The sequence below is a fragment of the Cydia pomonella genome, chromosome 2 (assembly GCF_033807575.1).
Source record: "Cydia pomonella isolate Wapato2018A chromosome 2, ilCydPomo1, whole genome shotgun sequence".
NCBI lineage: Eukaryota > Metazoa > Arthropoda > Insecta > Lepidoptera > Tortricidae > Cydia > Cydia pomonella.
In genome coordinates, this window is record NC_084704.1 from 33284555 (window position 1) to 33305114 (window position 20560).

The 20560-nt window shown below is 52.5% G+C and overlaps 1 protein-coding gene across 1 annotated transcript in view; it reads right to left on the reverse strand.

The window, feature by feature from the left end:
* The window catches only part of LOC133515415 (E3 ubiquitin-protein ligase HECTD1), an 87603-nt gene that overhangs the window by 3924 nt on the left and 63119 nt on the right, over positions 1 to 20560 (reverse strand). Inside the window, 16 exon segments of the mRNA XM_061847956.1 lie at positions 84 to 121; positions 124 to 262; positions 5413 to 5619; positions 5959 to 6178; positions 6521 to 6636; positions 6880 to 7004; positions 7475 to 7673; positions 8332 to 8455; positions 8600 to 8740; positions 9028 to 9217; positions 9951 to 10030; positions 10192 to 10477; positions 11197 to 11374; positions 11954 to 12076; positions 12418 to 12553; positions 14832 to 14944. Of these exon segments, the coding sequence (XP_061703940.1) occupies positions 84 to 121; positions 124 to 262; positions 5413 to 5619; positions 5959 to 6178; positions 6521 to 6636; positions 6880 to 7004; positions 7475 to 7673; positions 8332 to 8455; positions 8600 to 8740; positions 9028 to 9217; positions 9951 to 10030; positions 10192 to 10477; positions 11197 to 11374; positions 11954 to 12076; positions 12418 to 12553; positions 14832 to 14944 (2415 nt within the window).

Sequence of the window (20560 nt, forward strand, 5' to 3'; positions counted from 1 at the left end):
ATAAGTCCGACGAATACTTACATGGCGCTGCTGCGCACTGAAATTGACAAATCTTAAGCATGATTTAACTCATTGCAACGTACCTTCCTCACGACAGTAAGGCGCGGGTGTAAGTTGGCTAGCCCCCGGGCGGCAGGCTGCTGCAGCCGGTGGCGAACTGCAGGAAGGCCTTGCGCTCGCGCCACGTCATCTCCACCAGCACGTCCACGAGGCGCAGGAAGCCGGGCGAGTCGCGGGTGTAGCCCAGCTTCGGCTCCGTGTACTGGCAAAATGGGATATTGTTCGTTTCAATACAGTCTAGAAGCGTTAAATTACAAATTTGACCTTGTGGTAGTTGAAATTTTGAAAAACAAAAAATAAACACATCTACCTTTATTTCCTCAATTTTTTTTTGTATTTATTTATTTAAAATTTAAATCAGGCAACAAGGCCTATATTTCAAATACCTTTTTTCTACTCGTGGACTGTAATGGTTGATAATTCAGATTTCGTATACCAAATTATAATTGCGTACTTTTCATGTATGGGCTCCACTTAACTATAAGATTCATTACGATACGCTATAGTTAATTGTAATAGTTATTTACGATACAAGTGGAAAAATAGGTAACGAGTGGCGATAAATTAAAACACGACCGAAGGGAGTGTTTTAAATCGACACGAGTTGCGAATTACCTATTCCCACATGTATCGTACGTTTTACAGTAGATATGACCGTTTAAATTTTCGACATAGTTACATAATGTGCTAATTTACGCACTAGTGCGCAAAAGTAACACCATATGTACTGTAAAAAAATTACCAATTACGCGCCGCCGCGCTCCTTTAGAAAAGATTAAACGGACACGGGGCGCGAGCTAATAGCTATGGATTGATTTCGTTATAGACCTATAGTTTCCTAATTTTAAATTATTCGATGTACAATTAAAAAAATAATAATAGTGTAAACTTATAGCGTACATAACAAAAGCGTAAATTTATATATAAAAAAATAATATATATATATATATATATATGTAGAGAACTGAGAAAATACTTAAATCACAGGTACCTATTATCAGGTTGCTGCAACTTTTCACCGTTATTTTAGAAAAGAATATACTGCTCTTTTAAAGAGGCCTAATGAATTGCAAAACAAATCTGCGTCCATACATTTTTCATTGTACTGCCTACATGCGCGCCCAATATATGAATACTGTGCGTATTTCGTACAAAATAGTGATACAATCAAGCTTTTCAATCTCGTACCTTACTTAGGCAACTCAGCAAGCTTCGTCGCCTAAACACGGTACTCGACTGAAAAGCATTCTATTATATCATGATTGTATACAATACTAATAGTATACAATAACATACTCGCACATATTACATAAACCTAAAACCAAACAATATTGTGGCAACAAAACGGCGGGACTCCGTCGAGTCGTGGCTGCCTCGGGGCACCCCGCAGCGGGCGCGGCACGGGCACTACAAACGGTAATAAACAATGTACCTGTAGGAGCAGCTCCTTGGTCCACGCCGGGCCGCGCTCGCCGCACAGCAGCAGGCGCAGCTCGGCGGGGCTGAAGGCGCGCAGGCGGCGCGGCGGGAACACGCCCGCGAAGCCGCGCCGGAACGTAATAAACAATGTACCTGTAGGAGCAGCTCCTTGGTCCACGCCGGGCCGCGCTCGCCGCACAGCAGCAGGCGCAGCTCGGCGGGGCTGAAGGCGCGCAGGCGGCGCGGCGGGAACACGCCCGCGAAGCCGCGCCGGAACGTAATAAACAATGTACCTGTAGGAGCAGCTCCTTGGTCCACGCCGGGCCGCGCTCGCCGCACAGCAGCAGGCGCAGCTCGGCGGGGCTGAAGGCGCGCAGGCGGCGCGGCGGGAACACGCCCGCGAAGCCGCGCCGGAACGTAATAAACAATGTACCTGTAGGAGCAGCTCCTTGGTCCACGCCGGGCCGCGCTCGCCGCACAGCAGCAGGCGCAGCTCGGCGGGGCTGAAGGCGCGCAGGCGGCGCGGCGGGAACACGCCCGCGAAGCCGCGCCGGAACGTAATAAACAATGTACCTGTAGGAGCAGCTCCTTGGTCCACGCCGGGCCGCGCTCGCCGCACAGCAGCAGGCGCAGCTCGGCGGGGCTGAAGGCGCGCAGGCGGCGCGGCGGGAACACGCCCGCGAAGCCGCGCCGGAACGTAATAAACAATGTACCTGTAGGAGCAGCTCCTTGGTCCACGCCGGGCCGCGCTCGCCGCACAGCAGCAGGCGCAGCTCGGCGGGGCTGAAGGCGCGCAGGCGGCGCGGCGGGAACACGCCCGCGAAGCCGCGCCGGAACGTAATAAACAATGTACCTGTAGGAGCAGCTCCTTGGTCCACGCCGGGCCGCGCTCGCCGCACAGCAGCAGGCGCAGCTCGGCGGGGCTGAAGGCGCGCAGGCGGCGCGGCGGGAACACGCCCGCGAAGCCGCGCCGGAACGTAATAAACAATGTACCTGTAGGAGCAGCTCCTTGGTCCACGCCGGGCCGCGCTCGCCGCACAGCAGCAGGCGCAGCTCGGCGGGGCTGAAGGCGCGCAGGCGGCGCGGCGGGAACACGCCCGCGAAGCCGCGCCGGAACGTAATAAACAATGTACCTGTAGGAGCAGCTCCTTGGTCCACGCCGGGCCGCGCTCGCCGCACAGCAGCAGGCGCAGCTCGGCGGGGCTGAAGGCGCGCAGGCGGCGCGGCGGGAACACGCCCGCGAAGCCACGCCGGAACGTAATAAACAATGTACCTGTAGGAGCAGCTCCTTGGTCCACGCCGGGCCGCGCTCGCCGCACAGCAGCAGGCGCAGCTCGGCGGGGCTGAAGGCGCGCAGGCGGCGCGGCGGGAACACGCCCGCGAAGCCGCGCCGGAACGTAATAAACAATGTACCTGTAGGAGCAGCTCCTTGGTCCACGCCGGGCCGCGCTCGCCGCACAGCAGCAGGCGCAGCTCGGCGGGGCTGAAGGCGCGCAGGCGGCGCGGCGGGAACACGCCCGCGAAGCCGCGCCGGAACGTAATAAACAATGTACCTGTAGGAGCAGCTCCTTGGTCCACGCCGGGCCGCGCTCGCCGCACAGCAGCAGGCGCAGCTCGGCGGGGCTGAAGGCGCGCAGGCGGCGCGGCGGGAACACGCCCGCGAAGCCGCGCCGGAACGTAATAAACAATGTACCTGTAGGAGCAGCTCCTTGGTCCACGCCGGGCCGCGCTCGCCGCACAGCAGCAGGCGCAGCTCGGCGGGGCTGAAGGCGCGCAGGCGGCGCGGCGGGAACACGCCCGCGAAGCCGCGCCGGAACGTAATAAACAATGTACCTGTAGGAGCAGCTCCTTGGTCCACGCCGGGCCGCGCTCGCCGCACAGCAGCAGGCGCAGCTCGGCGGGGCTGAAGGCGCGCAGGCGGCGCGGCGGGAACACGCCCGCGAAGCCGCGCCGGAACGTAATAAACAATGTACCTGTAGGAGCAGCTCCTTGGTCCACGCCGGGCCGCGCTCGCCGCACAGCAGCAGGCGCAGCTCGGCGGGGCTGAAGGCGCGCAGGCGGCGCGGCGGGAACACGCCCGCGAAGCCGCGCCGGAACGTAATAAACAATGTACCTGTAGGAGCAGCTCCTTGGTCCACGCCGGGCCGCGCTCGCCGCACAGCAGCAGGCGCAGCTCGGCGGGGCTGAAGGCGCGCAGGCGGCGCGGCGGGAACACGCCCGCGAAGCCGCGCCGGAACGTAATAAACAATGTACCTGTAGGAGCAGCTCCTTGGTCCACGCCGGGCCGCGCTCGCCGCACAGCAGCAGGCGCAGCTCGGCGGGGCTGAAGGCGCGCAGGCGGCGCGGCGGGAACACGCCCGCGAAGCCGCGCCGGAACGTAATAAACAATGTACCTGTAGGAGCAGCTCCTTGGTCCACGCCGGGCCGCGCTCGCCGCACAGCAGCAGGCGCAGCTCGGCGGGGCTGAAGGCGCGCAGGCGGCGCGGCGGGAACACGCCCGCGAAGCCGCGCCGGAACGTAATAAACAATGTACCTGTAGGAGCAGCTCCTTGGTCCACGCCGGGCCGCGCTCGCCGCACAGCAGCAGGCGCAGCTCGGCGGGGCTGAAGGCGCGCAGGCGGCGCGGCGGGAACACGCCCGCGAAGCCGCGCCGGAACGTAATAAACAATGTACCTGTAGGAGCAGCTCCTTGGTCCACGCCGGGCCGCGCTCGCCGCACAGCAGCAGGCGCAGCTCGGCGGGGCTGAAGGCGCGCAGGCGGCGCGGCGGGAACACGCCCGCGAAGCCGCGCCGGAACGTAATAAACAATGTACCTGTAGGAGCAGCTCCTTGGTCCACGCCGGGCCGCGCTCGCCGCACAGCAGCAGGCGCAGCTCGGCGGGGCTGAAGGCGCGCAGGCGGCGCGGCGGGAACACGCCCGCGAAGCCGCGCCGGAACGTAATAAACAATGTACCTGTAGGAGCAGCTCCTTGGTCCACGCCGGGCCGCGCTCGCCGCACAGCAGCAGGCGCAGCTCGGCGGGGCTGAAGGCGCGCAGGCGGCGCGGCGGGAACACGCCCGCGAAGCCGCGCCGGAACGTAATAAACAATGTACCTGTAGGAGCAGCTCCTTGGTCCACGCCGGGCCGCGCTCGCCGCACAGCAGCAGGCGCAGCTCGGCGGGGCTGAAGGCGCGCAGGCGGCGCGGCGGGAACACGCCCGCGAAGCCGCGCCGGAACGTAATAAACAATGTACCTGTAGGAGCAGCTCCTTGGTCCACGCCGGGCCGCGCTCGCCGCACAGCAGCAGGCGCAGCTCGGCGGGGCTGAAGGCGCGCAGGCGGCGCGGCGGGAACACGCCCGCGAAGCCGCGCCGGAACGTAATAAACAATGTACCTGTAGGAGCAGCTCCTTGGTCCACGCCGGGCCGCGCTCGCCGCACAGCAGCAGGCGCAGCTCGGCGGGGCTGAAGGCGCGCAGGCGGCGCGGCGGGAACACGCCCGCGAAGCCGCGCCGGAACGTAATAAACAATGTACCTGTAGGAGCAGCTCCTTGGTCCACGCCGGGCCGCGCTCGCCGCACAGCAGCAGGCGCAGCTCGGCGGGGCTGAAGGCGCGCAGGCGGCGCGGCGGGAACACGCCCGCGAAGCCGCGCCGGAACGTAATAAACAATGTACCTGTAGGAGCAGCTCCTTGGTCCACGCCGGGCCGCGCTCGCCGCACAGCAGCAGGCGCAGCTCGGCGGGGCTGAAGGCGCGCAGGCGGCGCGGCGGGAACACGCCCGCGAAGCCGCGCCGGAACGTAATAAACAATGTACCTGTAGGAGCAGCTCCTTGGTCCACGCCGGGCCGCGCTCGCCGCACAGCAGCAGGCGCAGCTCGGCGGGGCTGAAGGCGCGCAGGCGGCGCGGCGGGAACACGCCCGCGAAGCCGCGCCGGAACGTAATAAACAATGTACCTGTAGGAGCAGCTCCTTGGTCCACGCCGGGCCGCGCTCGCCGCACAGCAGCAGGCGCAGCTCGGCGGGGCTGAAGGCGCGCAGGCGGCGCGGCGGGAACACGCCCGCGAAGCCGCGCCGGAACGCGCCCGCCTGCCGCCGGATGCCGCCCGACACCATCCAGCGCGCGCTCGCCTCGGCGTACGCGCGGGCGTTGTGCGCGCCGATCTGATACGACAAATAACTACATGTTAGACACTAATCATTTCAATCATTATCTGTGCCCTCGTAGAATATCCGTTATGAAACTATTCTCGGATAAAAACCGAACGATTATTTAAGATTATGTACCTTTTCACTAACTAATTTATCAAAGACGTATAAACCACACACACACCACCACCACCACCACCACCACCACCACCACCACCACGTTGATACATTGAGGAGCGTAAAACTTGAATGCAAGTTTGCGACCTGACTACATGTCGATTTTTTCAGCAAATTTTCGAGCAAGCGGGCCCAATATTACAGTCCGTAAGTGCACTGTACAGTACAGTAGCGTACCTCGACGTGCTCGCCGGCGTCGCAGAGCGGCTGCACGGCGGCGGGGTCGCCGGGCGCGGCGCCGCACGCGACGTGCGTCATGCTGAGCGCGAGCTGCTCGAACGTGGCTCCCTCGACGGTCAGCTCGGCCGCCCGCGCGGCGCGCTCCTCTGCGGATAGCGACGCGTCGGATTGCAGCGCGTCGTATTGGTCCGCCGCAGCAAGAACGTTTTGCAGGAACCTACAAGGATTCGTTTTAATACGATTTTCTGTTGATGCCACTTTAATATTGAACATAATGATGATGAAGCTAGAAAACAATGTGTAAACTTTTTATTAATTACTAACCTTGTTGCTTGACTACTAAATAGAACTTGCAGATATGATTAAAATCGATATGGTACGGCTACAGACTGTAATTCAATTGTTCATCCATTTGGGGTTCAAGCATTAGCTCAAAACTAACGGTATGAAATGCTATAAATCTTTTTTCATCTTCGAGAGCTTGGGGGCGATTAATAATATTATGTATAATATACTTCGACCCATGGGACCCACACCTAAAAAAAAACAAGTTGTATACCTGTGTCTAATAGGATCGATTTCCTGCAGATACTCGTTCTTCAGTTCCTCGCCGCACATGATGCGCAGGAACGGCTCCGAGAGCGGCAGGTCCACCAGCCGCCCGTCTTGTAAAACCTACCACAAATCGAGTTTAAATTCCAAATTCAAAAGCTAGAATAGTAGTGACTGATACATAATAACAGGCATTAAAATACGATTGTTGGTTTAAGAAACGAACGAAGTGAAAATCGCAAAGGAAATGAATATAATAACAAGAATTAGAGAAGGCTCAAACTTTTAAACGAGGTATTTGAAAAGATGCTCTTAGGACATGCGTTTGATGTAAATCGCAAATTAAGAATAAAATAATGGGTTTACCTTAGCTAAAAATACTCCTAGGAACCAGAAATATTTGCAAACTTTATCACAGATTGGAGAGTCTTGAGGGAGCGGCGCCGGGAACAGGCCGTTGGCCGGCGTCACGTAGTAGCCCGGGGGCTTTTCTGTAGACAACATTGTATTAAAATGTAAATCGATATGTTTTTTTTTTTTTAATACAACTGTTATAACGCTGTTTAGCGCCGGTGATCCACATGCGCTGTTTCAGTAGGCGAGGCACAGCGGCCGCGCTGTTCACACATATTGACTAGAGGACCTAACGCTAAAATAGAAAAATGGAAAATCTTTATCTGTTTATTTATCGCTCGAATAGAAAATGATAGAGAGGCAGATATCGATTTTAGATTTTTAGATATTGGCGGTAGGCCCTTCTGCCTTGTGAGGCGGCTTGTTCCGTGTAAAACCACCTATTGGGTGTCGGGTACTCCTTGATAGCTTAGTAGTTTTATGAAAGCACGAAATCATTTGCCATATGAGTTTCCTTTAAGCGCACATGAGAGAAACAGTTCAACATATAGTTTAGAAAGGGGTGACAATAAGACCCCATACCATATACGTGGCAACGTATACGTACCGTCCAGGTGGTAGGGCTGGTGGGGCGCGGGCGGGGCGGGGGCCACGTGCGCGTCGTGCAGCCACATGGCGAGGTCGGCGCGCTGCAGCTCGGCCGCCACGAGCGCGTAGAACTCCAGCGTGGGCCCCAGCCCGGTGCCTTCCTCGCCCGCGAACTCCACCTCCAGCACCGACTTGCGGCCCGCGTGCACCTTCATCACCTGCAGAACAAGACACACTTTATGTACACCTCGCTGCTAAATTGCATGAAGAAATAATGAATGAATTCATTGATAAAGTGGCCACTTTGGGATTTTATACAATCGCCACATAATAAACATTTTCTCAATCGTGATTACGCGAAAATTATAACTATAAAAGACTGTTTCTTAAATAAATAAATCCCGCTGAAACGAAGTGCAAGTTCAACTGCTAGAGGCTCGTTGGTATTTTTTTTTTTTTTTTTTTTATACTACGTCGATGGCAAACAAGCATACGGCCTGCCTGATGGTAAGCAGTCTCCGTAGCCTATGTACACCTGCAACTCCAGAGAAGTTACATGCGCGTTGCCGACCCTAACCCCACCCCCCCCTCGTTGAGCTCTGGCAACCTTACTCACCGGCAGGAACACAACACTATGAGTAGGGTCTAGTGTTATTTGGCTGCGGTTTTCTGTAAGGTGGAGGTACTTCCCCAGTCGGGCTCTGCTCTAGATCTGGAATGACATCCGCTGTGCTGTGTGTGGTAACACAAGGCGAGATGACATTCACATTGCCCATACCTCTCTTTTGGACGTAGTTTAAGGACATACCCGGGTCCGAATGGTATTTTCTGTTCCATCTTTAAGCTTAGTCATACAGCTGAAGAACTACAACGTACCTGCATAGCGGATCGCAGCAGGTTCGGCTGACGGGGGATGCGCACGCGTTCGTGCCGCAGACGGCCCATGCGGAACTCCGTCGCTTCTAGCTCCGCGCGACGTGGCGAAACTGTGTTCCCGGCCCTGGGTATCAAAACAAAACATTAATGAACTGAATTAAGGTGTCTTTAAACATAGAAATGCAACGTTTGCTCATCACAATTTTATGGCAAAAGCGGGAACATGAACGACCAATTCAGTCGGCTGCTGCTAGAGTGAGACGGGTACCTCTGGCGGTCCAGCGCTCGGTCGCGCTGCGCCTGCAGCCACACGATGGTGCGCGAGGTGCCGAACGCCGTGCACGCGAAGAACATCTGCCGCGTCTCCAGCGGGAACAGGAATGGGCACCAGTCGTTTAGTTGTTGGCACCTGTGGTGAAACAGTAGCTCATTCAAAACAAAAGTTACAGCAGCTTGTATGACATCATCTTGATTTCACGAGCCAATCGATCCGGACTTCCTTGGATAAATTGAATCACTTATATAATGCTATGCTAAAACAGAAAATGTGCAGGCCACCACACCTCAACCTCGATCTTATCGCGCAACATTATTGCGCTAAAAATTGTCGAAATCTGTAAAAATTGAATAGATTTGAATCGTGTCTATTTGCTAATGCGTATGTATAAGAGTCAGTAGTCAGTAGTCGGTAGTCACCAGTGGGGCGCAGCGTGCGCGGCGAGGGCCAGCGGGTCCTGCAGCTGCTGGTGCAGCTTGTTGGTGAGCTTGGTGGACAGGAAGGCGTCGGGCGGCAGCGCGGGCGCGGCGGCGCGCAGGCGGCGCAGCACGCGCACGCACACGGCCGCCGCCGCGCCCTCCGCGCCCTCCGCGCCCGCCACGCCGCGCTCTGCAACGACACCTTACTGTTTGTACCGAGGCCTCCCGGGGTAGACACCAAACGTAGAAACAAATAACAAACAATTGCGATCCTACATCATATCCCTTCGAGTGACAGGGCCTCCGGTTGAACGGTGGGAGAAATGACACGGTTTTTTTTTAAATATGTCTTACGTGGCAGAGGCCAGGAGCCGGACACTCCCTTAATGGGCGACGAACCGGAAGACGGTTCCTTCGTAACAAGCCCTTGAGTGACAGAGACCGTCTCCCAGCCTCTGTGTGATGCCGTATTTCGCGCCTAAAATAAAACCGTTAAAACTATGCCTTGCTTGCTCACTCTTGTAAGATGCATTCGTCAATAAACAAGGATGGTATTCTCTAACGGTAGAATTCCCACGTAAAACAGAGTTTGTTTGTTAGAAATGGCGTGATGTCGCCGACTGTCGAGCCGCGAACATTCAAACGGAATACGCAGTGATAACAAGTGAAAAAATAAACTGCATTGTAAGGGGTAAAAAAGGGTTTAATGTCAAAATCAATGAATTGTTTTGTCATAAAGACGGTTTTTTCTTCAATCAATTTTATTGTTATGAATGTCCGTCTCCCAGCTCCCCGCCACTTTCCGTAGAGACCGGGAGCCGGACAATGCCACTCTAGGGGTTATGATGTTCTTCTTACTTCATTAACTTGAGAATTCGGGTTGCTGGCCATGAAAAGAAAAAGAGGCCATTGTTTCCGCTTACCTGGATCTCCCGGTTCATCGTCTTCACTGTCGCTAGACGTGGCGAACGTTTCCATTCCCTCCACTTCTTTATATGTTAATCTGAGAACAAAGAAGGTAATTAATTATGCATTTCTTTTTTTTTCAAGGAATGGCAATCATAGTAATGTTGCTCTAATTAAATCTTTTGTAACGTTTGCGTAATGAGTATATGAACACAGAGACGTGTTAGGCCAACATTGCACGGAGTAAAAGATACTGACGTGTACGTAGTGTCCCTGTGCGAGTCCTGGTGCTGCAGGCGCGAGTTGAGCGCCACCACCGCGCGGTACACGGTCCACGACGGCCGCTCCAGCGGCAGCGACGCGGCGCCCGAGCTCAGCACCAGGCGCAGCGCGGGCAGCCGGGCGGGCGAGGGGGCGGGCGCGGGGGCGGGCGCGGGGGCGGGGGCGGGGGCGGCGGCGGGAGCGGGAGCGGGCGAGGCGGGCGGGCTGCGCGCCGGCGACGACTCCTCCGTGTCGGATGACTCGTTTAAGGGTATATCGAGATCTGGAAAGGGGAGCGTGAATAAACGAACGAGAACTTAAAAACGTGACGGTGTCAAACAAACTTAGACAAAGTAATACTCAGTAGGAACGTAAAGTGTTATACTATTAGGCGGCCTAATACGGGCAGCTGTAGCTTGATTTTTTTTTTTTTTTTTTTAATTTATTTAGAAAACAAACGGCCTTTTACAAATATGCCTAAAGTAAATGAACTCAAAATAGGCCTAAAGTTTCCTACATTACTAAGAAAACTATTACATAGAAATGTAAATTACGCAATTATAAATTACCGGTTTAGTTGTGTACTACATGCAAGTAAGGTAAGGAAACATACAAAAGTATGAAAAATATGACTGGAACCAAATTGATCAATTTCTAGAAAACAAAATTTGCCGAACTTTGTTCTTGAACACGGACAAACTATGAACAAAAATATCTATATCGTTAAGAGAATTATTATACAAATAACAAGTGCGCCTAAAGAAAGAGTTTTTAGCATACTGTGTGCCACAGGAGGAAATAGAAAATGTGGGTGGGATTATGTCACTATTGTATAAAATACTATTATACTGAGTGGACACTCAGCCTCGTGGCCTTAACACGCTACTCGACTGAAAAGCTATCCATCATATCACGATTATCTAAAATACTATCTATTTGTACCATGTTTTCCTTAATGTACACGACGCCTGCGACCTTCCTCCATGCTCCGACAGTACTCACCGACGGTCTGGTTGAGGTTGGTGCGGCCGGGGCGCGGGTCGAAGGCGGGTATGAGCGCGGAGAACTGCCGCTTCAGCACGAACTCGTCGTCCCATGGACGCCGCGCACGCTGCCCCAGTCCGCCCCGGACAGCTTCCAAAGCTTCCTCTTCCATCAGGGACAGCAGGTTGCGGGACACCTGTAAAAGTAAGCCGTGTTAGATCCTTGCCGGCAGCGACGACTAGCAAATTCGTGGCTGGGAGGTAAGATAAACCCAAATGCTCTAGACACACGATACAGCATAATAGTTTGGACTGGAGCGTCTCAACAGTGTCGCTTACGAAACTATTTTAATGCTTATAATAATGCTAGGAAGCTGGATTTCCGATGTTCCGTGTCCGGCAAGCTGCGAGGCGAGAACGCGCCACACGATTCTGGGTGGTCATGAGTATGACTACTTGTAACGTGAAGTAGTGACTAGCTCAGCGAGGTGTGCGGGCGGCACGACCCCAGGAGGCCCTACTAGATATGAAAACAAGTAACGTGAAGTAGTGACCTCTTGGTAGGCGTCGTCGCCGTAGTCGTCCTCTATCTCAGCGAGGTGTGCGGGCGGCACGACCCCAGGAGGCCCTACTAGATATGAAAACAAGTAACGTGAAGTAGTGACCTCTTGGTAAGCGTCGTCGCCGTAGTCGTCCTCTAGCTCAGCGAGGTGTGCGGGCGGCACGACCCCAGGAGGCCCTACTAGATATGAAAACAAATAACGTGAAGTAGTGACCTCCTGGTAGGCGGGCTCGTTCTCTTTGTCGCTGTCGAGCGCGTCGTCGCCGTCGTCGTCATCCTCCAGCTCGGCGAGGAGGGCGGGCGCGCGGCACGATTCTAGAAAGTCTTCAAGGGACACCTGCCGACATAAGTACTGAGTTAGCCAAAGAATACCAAATTGAATTTAAAACGTGTCTAAAGGTCGGTTGCACTAAACCGCCAGTCATGTTCGTTAAATTTGACTGTATGGAGAGTTTCATAGTTCCCTTGTAAGTAACATTGCCTTTAGCGTACGGACTAGGAGGACACTCGAGCGGAGCTTGCAGCTGGGCGGAGCGTACGGCGTTCATATTACACCAATTCGACCCGCCTAGGGATTTATCAAGATAAAAATAACAATAAAAACTATTGAACACGTTAGAGCAAATATTTTGTAAAACAAAAACAGTGTCGTATTTATCAATATTGATAAGTTGTTACCTGCTCGCTCTCGCTGGATGTAGACGTGAGGGAAAGAGTGAGAGCATTTTGCGCATTGGGCGCAAGCGACGGGTAACTCTGGGCTGCAGAGAGCAACCCGCCAGGGAAGTTGCTCGACAACGCAAGTCGCACCAAGCTGTAACATTACATAATATTAGAAAGTTTTTATCACAACGATTGATGGATTGGATACTAGGCCAGGCAACGATTGCTCAAAAAAAGCTTGGAACATAAATTTTGACTTCGTAATTTTGTTTGGATTAGTTCCAAGGTGAACATATCAAAAGTCCCCGGCCGTAGCCCTGAGCTAGGGAGAGGGGGGTTTTAAGGTTTTATTTTGTCAAGGTTTTTTCAATATATTGTACAAAAAAATAAACTTTTTGAGATATCCGCTCTTGAAATTTTATTTAGGGCTCTCAATTTTCTATTACATCAGTGAAGCTGCTAGGCCGTGTTTGGTATGGTCGCGCCCCACGCCCAGCGACTCCAGCAGCCGCGCCGCGCCCTAAGGGTGGTACCTGGGGAACAAGCTGGTGGAGTGGTTGGTGCGCGCGGCCCGCTGCGCGCCGCCGCCGCGCCCGGCGCCCGCGCCGCGCCCCACGCCCAGCGACTCCAGCAGCCGCGCCGCGCCCTAAGGGTGGTACCTGGGGAACAAGCTGGTGGAGTGGTTGGTGCGCGCGGCCCGCTGCGCGCCGCGCCCCACGCCCAGCAACTCCAGCAGCCGCGCCGCGCCCTAAGGGTGGTACCTGGGGAACAAGCTGGTGGAGTGGTTGGTGCGCGCGGCCCGCTGCGCGCCGCCGCCGCGCCCGGCGCCCGCGCCGCGCCCCACGCCCAGCGACTCCAGCAGCCGCGCCGCGCCCTAAGGGTGGTACCTGGGGAACAAGCTGGTGGAGTGGTTGGTGCGCGCGGCCCGCTGCGCGCCGCCGCCGCGCCCGGCGCCCGCGCCGCGCCCCACGCCCAGCGACTCCAGCAGCCGCGCCGCGCCCTAAGGGTGGTACCTGGGGAACAAGCTGGTGGAGTGGTTGGTGCGCGCGGCCCGCTGCGCGCCGCCGCCGCGCCCGGCGCCCGCGCCGCGCCCCACGCCCAGCGACTCCAGCAGCCGCGCCGCGCCCTAAGGGTGGTACCTGGGGAACAAGCTGGTGGAGTGGTTGGTGCGCGCGGCCCGCTGCGCGCCGCCGCCGCGCCCGGCGCCCGCGCCGCGCCCCACGCCCAGCGACTCCAGCAGCCGCGCCGCGCCCTAAGGGTGGTACCTGGGGAACAAGCTGGTGGAGTGGTTGGTGCGCGCGGCCCGCTGCGCGCCGCCGCCGCGCCCGGCGCCCGCGCCGCGCCCCACGCCCAGCGACTCCAGCAGCCGCGCCGCGCCCTAAGGGTGGTACCTGGGGAACAAGCTGGTGGAGTGGTTGGTGCGCGCGGCCCGCTGCGCGCCGCCGCCGCGCCCGGCGCCCGCGCCGCGCCCCACGCCCAGCGACTCCAGCAGCCGCGCCGCGCCCTAAGGGTGGTACCTGGGGAACAAGCTGGTGGAGTGGTTGGTGCGCGCGGCCCGCTGCGCGCCGCCGCCGCGCCCGGCGCCCGCGCCGCGCCCCACGCCCAGCGACTCCAGCAGCCGCGCCGCGCCCTAAGGGTGGTACCTGGGGAACAAGCTGGTGGAGTGGTTGGTGCGCGCGGCCCGCTGCGCGCCGCGCCCCACGCCCAGCAACTCCAGCAGCCGCGCCGCGCCCTAAGGGTGGTACCTGGGGAACAAGCTGGTGGAGTGGTTGGTGCGCGCGGCCCGCTGCGCGCCGCCGCCGCGCCCGGCGCCCGCGCCGCGCCCCACGCCCAGCGACTCCAGCAGCCGCGCCGCGCCCTAAGGGTGGTACCTGGGGAACAAGCTGGTGGAGTGGTTGGTGCGCGCGGCCCGCTGCGCGCCGCGCCCCACGCCCAGCAACTCCAGCAGCCGCGCCGCGCCCTAAGGGTGGTACCTGGGGAACAAGCTGGTGGAGTGGTTGGTGCGCGCGGCCCGCTGCGCGCCGCCGCCGCGCCCGGCGCCCGCGCCGCGCCCCACGCCCAGCGACTCCAGCAGCCGCGCCGCGCCCTAAGGGTGGTACCTGGGGAACAAGCTGGTGGAGTGGTTGGTGCGCGCGGCCCGCTGCGCGCCGCGCCCCACGCCCAGCAACTCCAGCAGCCGCGCCGCGCCCTAAGGGTGGTACCTGGGGAACAAGCTGGTGGAGTGGTTGGTGCGCGCGGCCCGCTGCGCGCCGCCGCCGCGCCCGGCGCCCGCGCCGCGCCCCACGCCCAGCGACTCCAGCAGCCGCGCCGCGCCCTAAGGGTGGTACCTGGGGAACAAGCTGGTGGAGTGGTTGGTGCGCGCGGCCCGCTGCGCGCCGCGCCCCACGCCCAGCAACTCCAGCAGCCGCGCCGCGCCCTAAGGGTGGTACCTGGGGAACAAGCTGGTGGAGTGGTTGGTGCGCGCGGCCCGCTGCGCGCCGCCGCCGCGCCCGGCGCCCGCGCCGCGCCCCACGCCCAGCGACTCCAGCAGCCGCGCCGCGCCCTGCGGAGCGACCATTGACATAAATGTACTACGTACTAGACACGCTATCGAGAACAACTTGTGTCTGCCATTTTTGGCGTTTGACGTCTGTCACTAAGCTTAAGAATAATAACTAGTCAAAAGCGAAACTGTTATAACAATTTTTCATTTTCTGCCGAAATACGTACTGTAAAGAATCTAGATAAAATTAATTTATTTCCATTAAAGTGTAATGATGTTTGTTTCTTTTGTGACACTGCCTATATTATAATTTTTAAGAAAAAAAAAACCGACTTCAATGAGGGAGACCGGTGAAAGAACTATTATTGTTGATTTTAGATTTCATACAATGAAATTAAAAAGACAGCGTCCTATGCCTAATTAAGTAGAAAAGGAGGTAACATGTTTTTTTTGCCACTGCACCCACCTTGACACATTACAGATTTGCCCTATGGTTGAATGGTAAGATACCCGCAATAGGGTATTCGACTGTATTTAAGATAAATTATTTCACACCGTGCATGAAATAAAGCACCAGATAATTATAAAAAAAAAAAACTAAATAGGATAGAAATATAAAAATGTGCCTTGAAAACCTAACTGCTTGGCAAAGAGAACAAATTGCCAAACGTGAACTATGCATCATTGAAGAGTTCCGTTCTGTTCATCATCAGCAGTTCCACTTCATCAAATGTAAATACTTGATTTGTTAATGAAAATACTAAGATCACTATATATATATGCCTTTAACATTTGAGGAGTTCCCTCGAGTCCTCATGGACCCCATCGTCAAAACTCGAACTTGACAAAAATTACAAAAATTTGTTTTGAAAATTTAATTTATTTAACAAACACAGCAAATAGGAGAAATCGCCAAGCGTGTACTATGCGACGTTGAAGAGTTCCATTCTGATCATCATCAGCAGTTCCACTTCATCAAATGTCACTTTTTTAAATTTAAATGCTTGATTTGTTACAGAAAATACAAAAATCACTATATGTATGCCTTTCACATTTAAAGAGTTCCCTCGATTCCTCATGGATCCCATCATCAGAACTGAGTTTTGAAAAAACGGGACCAATCTGTATATATATAAATTCAAACAAAAAAATAATTTTCAAAATCGGTTCAGAAATGACGGAGTTATTGAGTAAGAAACATTAAAAAAAAAAAATACAAAAGAATTGATAACCTCCTCTTTTGAAATCTTGAAGTCGGTTAAAAATTTATAAAAATAGTCTTAAATAGTCTTAGTGTTAGTGTTTGACTCTCGTACTCGTAGCAATTTTGATCAAACCGCGCTTATAACATAATATATTCTTTAAATATAATAAAAACACTTCAAAAAATTACAAGATAACAATTAATTTATCATTTTTGTGTATATATTCTACAAACAATAAGGTACATTATCATTAGTACCTCCATGTAACATCTGCGATATATAATCTATGCGCCAAAGAAAATAGCGTACCACTGCGAGTGTTTTAACTTTAAAGTGACGTTTCAAAATAATCTAAATAAGCTTAAAACAATACATTTTTCGCAGTGGATTGTTATTATATTGCTTTTATTATGTTTTTAGACATTATTAAAATACATTTTCATAACGCATAAAGACATTTTCAATTTTTTTTTTTTTTCAATAGGATCACATGAGTGTTTTAATGCCTAATTAATTATGTACAGTTACTTACACTATTTTATCTACACACATATATAAACGTTCTATGATTATATAAACTAACCCAAATTACAGCCAACGTTGGGGCATCGTTGCTCTCTTGGCGGAACTCGCAGATATGTGATGGTGTCATCGAAATATTTTTATCCCTCATTTTACACGAAAGTTTTGCGATAATTACTTTAAAAACCACAAAAAAAATTAATTTTTTTTCTTAAATGAAAACTTTTTTGACGCATGTCACGCAATCGTAGTTTTTTTTTTATTCAGAGACAAGTTAGAGTCGGGGCCTATTTCCGTATCATTCGATACAATACAAACTAACATGCGACATATGTCAAAATTGTATGCAATTGACATTGCATTTCGAACAAATAGGCATCTCGACTGATATTAAAATAGAGGTTGTTCAGCTTTGGCCTTGTATTCTACAAGATTTTTTCGTATTTACTGTGACAACACCAGCTCACAGTTGAAATTTGAATATTGCTCTGTCATAGACACGTCAGAGTCAGTGTGTCATCAACCTACCACTAGTTAACATCGTATTTCGCCGTTCTCACTAATTTTCGCAACTTATTGAAAGCACTACTGCCAATCACGTCTCTAGTATTTAGACTCAGTGTTGTGTGGACGAAGGACACCAGGCACATCCGAAGTGGAAAATCCGAGGTCTAAGTTGGACGACTCAAGGTAACGGTTCTGAGCTTACTTCTAGCCGGCGACAAGGACAGCCAGAATCACCACCAGCGGTCTTCAACGGCGACCAACGATTCAGCCCCACAACTCCCGGACTGAAAGGTAACTTCGCCCTACACTATTTCACATCTTAGTTTTAATTTAATATTCTAATCTTAATATCTCACAACTTTCTTGCTCAACCGGCCCCTAAATTTCATTCCCTATCGCCCCCCTTTTTCGAATTACAGTCCACTCTCTCGCTATTGAACATTTTGGCCTTCGATCCGCATAATTTGAAAAGTGACCTTTGGTTTTTCGTTTCTCGTTGTTTGTTGCTTATTCAAATTTGTTTGGTCATATCATTTGTTTAATTCAAAATTTAGGGTACACTTATAAAAAAGTCGAGGGTAAGCAAGAAAGTTGGTGGCCGTGTAGTAGTGCTTTTAGTAAATCATTCGTTCACTCGTGGTTAATATTGCTGGCAACATTCTCATAGTTGTCAAGGGTTAACGTCAACTGTCAATGTCACTAGTATCAGTCGGTAGTACTTCGTTGTTATTGAATTAATTTTGCAATTAAGTTTGAGTTTTTCGCCGTTTTAGTGTTTTTAATTGCACTTAAAACAATATGAATGTACATGGTGATAGTGACACGGATCCCGCGACAGTAGACATGTTCCATGTCGCGCGAGGTTACGCTATTTTTCGGTTAGAAAATATTGAGGGTTCCGACTTGAAAGGGTATGATGAATCAGACATCAAGGATATAGAAAAGGACTTTCACAAAGCACAACTACGGATTTTACGTCCACTGAAACCTGAAAAACGTGTGGAAGAGTATGAAGTCACCAAGGAATTTGAAAGTAAGCTAAAATCCGTAAAATGTAGGTTGAGACAAATGGCTAGAAGTGAAATAAGTGATAAGCCTGAAGTGAAATCTTTAACGCTTGAGAATAATTTAGCCAAGCTTCCAAAAATATCGATTACGCCTTTTGATGGGAAACTGGAAAGTTGGGTGTCTTTTAAGGAGCTTTTTGATTCCCTTATACATAGTCGGAGCAATATTAGTAATGTGGAGAAATTGCACTACCTTCTATCAAGCGTTCAGGGTTCCGCACATGATTTAATAAAAAGTTTTCCGTTGTCAGGTGACAATTACAGCAGTGCATATGAAACACTGTCCAACTATTATGATAGGAAGAGGCAAATTGCTGTCATGTACTATGAAAAACTGCTAAATTGTGAGCCAGTCAAAACCAAAATAGATTTGGAAAGGGTTTTTAGAACTTTTAATGAGAATTTAACTATTTTGTCAAAATTTAACCTCCCCGACAAGAATTTTATGTTATATTATTTGCTTTGGGCAAAGTTAGATGTCGCTACCCGAGAAGCATTTGAGTTACAACTCGCTTCCAATACTGAAGTTCCAAAGTTTGAGGAATTAAAAAACTTTATTGAAAAGCGGAGCAGGGCTTTGGAAAACTCCAGTGTTAGTGTTAGGCCTCAAGTTCAGAATGTTAAACCGTTAACCAAAAACAAAACGGCCCTTGTCGTTTCGACTACATCAACACCAAGTTGTGTTTTTTGTTCGGGTCAACATAGTCTCGATAAATGTAACAAGTTTATAAATCTCAATAATGATGGCCGGTTTAATTTTGTTAAGGAGAAGGGTTTGTGTATTTTATGTTTCTCAAATGCACATAGGGTGAAAACTTGTCGAGCTTCTCGCTGTAGTGTGTGTAATCGCTCGCACCACAACTTATTGTATTTCACAAAGAGTGTGGAAGCTCCCACGGGCACAGAGATTGCCACTGCACCGTCTAGCAATGGCATGAGTAGTAGTAGTAATAACACAGTTTTAGCTGCTATGGTGGGAGATAATACAATCTTCTTCGCTACTGCCCAGGTGTTAATTCGGGACAGTTCTGGTGTCTTCCGCCCAGTGCGGGCGCTCCTGGATGGTGCTAGTGCATGCAATTTCATGTCGAAATCCTGTGCAGAAATGCAAGGGTTTGAAACTTCTGGCCAACACACCGTGTTTGGCATTGGCAATTCGCCATATCAAACATTTGGCGCACTATCATGTGAGGTCAAGCCAATGGGAAATGAACCCTCTTCACTGAGTACTAAACTCGAAGCTTTCGTTTTGTCGCCGGTATGTGCCGACCAACCTCCTCAACCTGTCGATTCGTCGGGGTGGTCGCACATCAGGAATTTATCGCTGGCTGATCCTGGTTTCGCCCGTCCGGCGCCGGTGGACCTGTTACTTAACGCACAGGTCTTCGTTTCGTCGTTGTTGCCCGGTATACGGCGCGGGGAGCCTGGACAGCCTACTCTGTTGAAAACCATCTATGGATGGGTCGTTATGGGTGAGTGTGACGGGAGTCAGCTCACAACAAGCGCTCTCGTATCGTATCGTAACAATAAAAATCATTGTTTTTTCGTGTCGAGTCCTTCGCAGATTTTGTCGCTTGATGATTCTATAAAAAAAATTTGGGAATTAGAAAACGTTAGTTCTCCGACTAAACCTTTCGTATCTGAGGAGGACCAACGCTGCGAGGACTATTTTCTTGAAAAATACTATCGCAATGAAGAAGGCAGGTTCGTAGTTCCACTACCATTTGTCGATCCCGCGAACAAACCTACCTTCCTCAATTCGCGTGAAATTGCTCTCAAGCGGTTCACGTCGTTGGAACGCAAGTTGAACTCCAACCCCGAGTTCAAAAGGGCGTATGTGGAATTTATGGATGACTATGAGGCTCGTGGTCACTTGGAAGAAGTGGAACCTCCTTCCACAAGTGAAGGCCACTTCTATTACATACCTCACCATGGAATTCTGCGCGATTCCGTCACCACTCCTCTTCGCGTGGTTTTCGACGCAAGCGCTAAGGACGCCAACGAGGTGTCTTTGAACGCTACTCTTCTCGCTGGGCCCAAGCTTCAGACCAACATTTTCGATCTGCTCACACGGTTTCGCTGGCATGCCGTCGTCTTCACAGGTGATGTGAAACAGATGTACAGGCAGATCCTGGTCTCTGATGAAGACGCTGAATTTCAGCGCATTTTGTGGCGCCCTTCTGCTGTCGATCCTGTGCGCGACTACCGTCTTAAAACGGTAACCTACGGGGTTTCTGCTGCGCCATTCCAAGCTCTTCGTACAATGGCTCAACTTGCCAGTGATTCTGCAGCCGCATACCCAAGTGGTTCAACTGTTCTCGCTCGTGACATCTACGTCGACGACGTCGTCACCGGAGCGGATTCTGTCGAGCAGG